Raw genomic sequence first — 5,254 nt, 5'->3', positions numbered from 1 at the left:
ACAGCTGGGATGGCTTTCCATGAAAGACACTCTGGTGCCTGGCCAGATCTGTGTTGGCTCTGAAGAACACAAAAGATTCTTGCAAACACTTTGCAGCAGCCAATGAAATCATCAAAATTTAACTTAGTGTAGATAAGCATGCAACAAAAACTGTCTTGGTTAAAAACACAGTAAGCCAAAAGCTTTGATTAGCATCAGTTAGCATTAGCATTGTTCAAAAGTGAAAAGGCAAGATGATTAATCCTCAAGTTTGAAAATAAAGGTTAACAGACCACGACAATGAAATCAGGCTTCATGATTTTATGATTGACTACTTGAGGCGATAGTTCAAATTATTTGAAGTGAGGTTGTATGAGATACTTATGCATAGTCAGTCTTATTATCTACAATAGATGGTGGTTGACATGCCCCCAGTTTGGAGAAGCAGCAGGAGTGCTGGTGTGGGAAGCTAAGCAATGTGGATCTGTAGGGTCAGCAGCAAAATGTATTTCAGCTACCTTAAATATGTCCACCTAAAATAATTAATAGTAGTTCAGGTTGACACTATATATTCACTGCGTTATCATGCTGTCAGACAACTTTTCTGACAGGAAAGACTTTATCTCGCAGAACACTGGAGTTGCTGGACTACCACTGCCTCGTTTAGTTTGTTTATGTTAATGTGTGACTTTGGTGAATCCAAACTAGCCCATTTAAGGACCATTTTCCAGGATTTAGTGGCATTGGGAGATGAGCTTGCAGATTGTAAACGCCTCGTCTCACCCTCCCCTTGCAGAAAAACCTACATGGGAAACTTGGAAAAAATGTAAAAGACCATATCTAAAGCCAGTGTTTGAGTTTTCCATTCTAGGCTACTGTAGGAAAATGGTTGTGCAACATGGCACTGTCCATAGAAGAGGATCTGCACCCTCAGTTGACATAAATGGGTCATTCTAAGGCACGATTTTTATGTCTGAGTGATTATATTCAAATGAAAACATACATATGAATATCGAATTCCTTTTCTGACATATTCTGCCAATAAATCCCTGTAATCTTGGATGCTGAACCTTTAAAACAATTCAAAATGACAATTTTTACTACAATTGTCCTTACAGTATTTAATACTATAAATTAATAACTGTAGAATAATTACATACTGTAATCCCTGTTTGAGCGTGTGAACTCAGCCGCCCTCTCTTTCATTCATTTAATCACCTTCTTGAAAAGCATTGTGATATTTGTGCATATCCAAAAACATGTTAATATCAAATGTAAAATGATGCAAAATGTGTGAACAGCAAAGGCAGATCATTATGTGATTGCTGGGGGAAAAAAATCCAGCTAAAAATTATTGTATTGAGATTTATAGTTGTAATGTATTTACTGTAAGTTTGGGAATGACTGGCCTAAGTTATCCAATTATGATGCACTTTTACATAATTTTTTTCCATGTCTCACAGTAATTATACTTTGACCTCATACTGCTTCAAATCTGTACAGGTCTGGCTCATCTCGAACACACCTAATATTTGAGTCTAATTTGGTTGCGGTTGCTTTGGTCTGAATTTTGAGATAACCATTCCCTTTTATTTGCATATAAGAATTGGAAATTTTTTTAAAAAGCATGGAAATACATAAATGTGGTTTTATGAAATAAAAGCCCCTGAAATTAATAAAAGTGTTAATTTATTTATTGATTTTATTTATTCATTTATTTTTTTTATTTATTTGATTATTCATTCACTCATTCATTCATTCCATACCCACATTTATTTATTTATATATTCATTTATTTAATATTGACTAAAATGGCTTTCCATACATACAACGGCACTTTAACTATCCTTTTAAAAAACATGGGATTTTAAAAATGGTGGCATGGTAAACCAGGGCTCGTTATTTTTCAACAAATTCTGTATTTATATGAAGTTTGTATAAATAATACAAAGATAACCTGAATTTTGATCAGTGGAAATGTTTCCTACCAATGGTTTCGTCCATCACACTGAAACCCCCTCCAGCCAAATATATTGGTACATTCGACGTGCGCGCGAAAGTTTTTTTTTTCTTAACAACAATGGCTTCCGCTAAAGGTAGGTGTGTTGTACAGCAAACCGATGCAAGAACAAATTAAACAGCGTTATTTAGCGACATTATAGAGACGCCCTGTATCTTGTCGGGTTAATATACAGACACAGTGTTTTATACAGCGGTTTTCATATCATGTTTTTGTTAAACTTTCTTTCGTAACGTTAGACTCAAGGTCCAGGCTGTTGTGGAGTTAAGATTAGCTAGCTTCATGGCTAACAGTGGAACAAATATTTCAAGTTTTATTTAACTTAAATACAATCTGCCAGTTTATGATTTGAGTCACAGAAGTGTTTGACAGATGACGGTAATGTCATTGACATCAACCTGTCTTCATGTAACGTTAGATTATTTTCTTAAACAGACCTTTTAATCAGTGTTAGTGAACGAACACGTCTTGTTATCATCACGTGTGTTCAGGTCGTCGAGGGATGAAGCGTAAAGCGGAGGTTGAGCCTGAGGAGGAGAAACTATCCGTGGAGGAGAAGAAGGACAGAGGAGAGGATGTGAACGGCCAGGAGGGCCAAAGAGTGGTGATTGAACACTGGTGAGTATCTCGGTCTTACCACATTACAGCCTATATTTGCAAGAAGCAACAGGACGAACAGATTTGTCCTGAAGTGGTGTGTACGAGTAGGAGAGCTTGTAGCATTCACCAATTTTCTCGCATTTTGAATTTTCTTTCAGATACGAACACAGTTTATAAGTGGTTCAGACCTGTCGTAGAGTTACGTGCAGTCTGTCTGCTGTTATCCAAACTAAAGTGTTTCAGTAATGACTGTATGTTTCATAAATTTGAAGACATTTTGAGTTTGAAAAACCAAAGCCATTTCATAGTTATGTCGCTATTATCGTGTCTGAGTACCTTTAAAATTATATTTTTGTAAAATTACATATAAAGCCTCTCAGCATTCATTTAATGATCTATAATTACATACTGTCCTGTGTATTGGCTGTTTAGCTATACATGCAGGTTTATGAAGTCACTGTTCAGGAGAACATCTTCACTTTATCTCCATGATGGAAACCGCTCCTTGACCCCCTCCTCCTGACAGTCATCTTTTGCCCCTTGTTGTGGCGATTTTTTTTTTCCCCCCTCGGAAGTCATTTTCATATCAAGACATGTCCTCTTTATTTCAGTGATAGTCTGACCCTCTCGTAACACAATATTAACAGTACTTAGTTTTCCCGTATCTTTGTTTTAGCAGTATTTTTGATTTTAGGGTGAACTGTGCCTTTAAGTACAGCACTTGAGTAAATGTATGTAGTTGCCTTATGATATGCAGCCTTGGTCCCCGTGGATAACTTTAGTAGCTGATGTCCCCCTGACTGTTGATCTGTTAATTTTTGCAGTAAGAGCTGACGAGTGTATGGGCGTAATGCCGAGGAGGTCAAATCTGCCCTCCTGGCAGCCCACCCTGGACTGACTGTGGTCCTCAACCCTGAGAAACCTCGCAGGAACAGTTTTGAGATCACTCTGTTGGATGGAGGCAAAGGTGAGGAGGGCGAAAGGGGGGAAATCCAAAAATATCTCAGCCATTTGTTGTCCCCAGGGGAAGACAACCAAGTGTCTTTATCTCAGTTTTTGAACTTTGCTTATTTGTTGCAGCTATTTCAGGTTCAGTTCACCAAAATCACAGTATTTTTTTTTTTTTTTACCTCTGCTTGCCATGCACCTAATTTGGTTTCATTTGCGGAGGTTATGAGAGACTCACTCTGGGATGGATAGTAGTGATGGTGAATGAAATCAGATTTGTTTTTCATAGCATTGACAATTATCACTAAGCAATGTGTCTTCCCAGGAACACTTTAAACAGTTTCTCAGGATAATCACAACAGGCCTTGCTTTGGACAGTCGTCATTGTTTTTTATCTTCACTTACTACAAAATTACTTTCATCTTCACATTTAAAAAGTTTCACATCAGCTGTTATTCTGAGGTGTTAACAAAGGAAGTGAAGACAGTAAAATCTTGCCAAAAGTTGCACTCCGAGTAAATGTCTTCATCTGCGTCATTAAACCCTGTTCGAACAGTCAACAGGAGGCTGTGTTTACCAGGAGTGCAGAATAGCCACCAGAGAGAATAAAGTTTGCACAAAGAATAAGATGAGCTAACACACAGTAAGTCCCATGTCTAATTAGGCTTAATGTGCCCTGGGATTATTGTGTTAATACGTTTGATTAGTTGTGTCAAAAGTTTAGAGGTTGTTACATTTACCAATTAGGTCTGAGTATTGGAGCTAATGTATCTTAAATTTTCTCAAAAGCATTTGACATTACTGCTATAATCCTAGAAGTCTCGTAACACATGAATAGTATTGCTCATCTCCTACATTGTTTCTATAAATAACACCGCTCTTCTGTCTTGTCTCTGAAGAAACATCTCTGTGGACGGGAATAAAGAAGGGTCCGCCTCGTAAGCTGAAGTTTCCTCAACCTGATGTTGTAGTTGCTGCTCTACAGGAGGCTCTGAAGGCAGAGTAGACGCCCGAAGAAGGTTTGTCATTTTAAAGCTGTCAGACAGGATTTACACAGTCACACTACATAATTAATGTCATTCATCTGTATATTGAAACCTTAGAACTTGTATGGTTTTGTGTTGGAGGTAAAAAGAGTTGAAGGGAAAAAGGTTCTGCTGTCAGTTTAAAGCTACTACAAGAAACTTTCATAGTTTGTTGATTTTGGAGGCCCCTGTGGACAAAAGCAGTAGTGTTTCCACCTTAACAACCACAAAGTAGAATGTCAAAAATAAAATTATTTAAATGAAAATCTCCTCCTGCTTCTCTTTAACTGGCAAATTTACTATTCACTGTAACCTTGCCTGGGAAAATGTAAACACAGGCCTGTTTCATCTGATTTCATGGAGAATCTGACCTGGTGGTAGCCACTAAAATTAACTATACAGAAATAGCCAATCTTAGTGCTGATGGTCTCATTCGCTTATATGGGTCATAGAGGCATCAGTATTAAATTGAAACTCTTTCATAACCAGCTAAAAAGTCCTTGTAGTTTTAAGTTTCATGTAAGGGAATTAAACATCAGCACATACGGTACATATTGAAAAACTTACGCAGTGTTTATATTGGAAATGTCACTTTCCGAAAGGCAATTTAGGTTGGTTGTTTTTTTTTTATGTATGACGTAAAATGGGATCCATTATAGGGGAAATTTGATATTAGATTTTA

General features: G+C 37.2%; 1 protein-coding gene across 1 annotated transcript; it reads left to right on the top strand.

The window, feature by feature from the left end:
- The first annotated feature begins 1,961 nt into the window (after nucleotides 1–1,961).
- selenoh (selenoprotein H) lies at nucleotides 1,962–4,592 on the top strand. The gene is made up of 4 exons (XM_084719094.1): nucleotides 1,962–2,075; nucleotides 2,491–2,617; nucleotides 3,424–3,566; nucleotides 4,447–4,592. Exons 1-4 carry the CDS (start codon nucleotides 1,970–1,972, stop codon nucleotides 4,551–4,553), a joined length of 483 nt encoding a protein of 160 aa, XP_084575220.1. The 5' UTR covers nucleotides 1,962–1,969; the 3' UTR covers nucleotides 4,554–4,592.
- The last annotated feature ends 662 nt before the right edge of the window (nucleotides 4,593–5,254 follow it).

Source organism: Lutjanus erythropterus, chromosome 5 (assembly GCF_056507025.1).
Source record: "Lutjanus erythropterus isolate fLutEry1 chromosome 5, fLutEry1.hap2, whole genome shotgun sequence".
Taxonomy (NCBI): domain Eukaryota; kingdom Metazoa; phylum Chordata; class Actinopteri; order Lutjaniformes; family Lutjanidae; genus Lutjanus; species Lutjanus erythropterus.
Note: the sequence above shows the minus strand (reverse complement) of the source record. Positions and strands in the feature narration are given on the sequence as shown.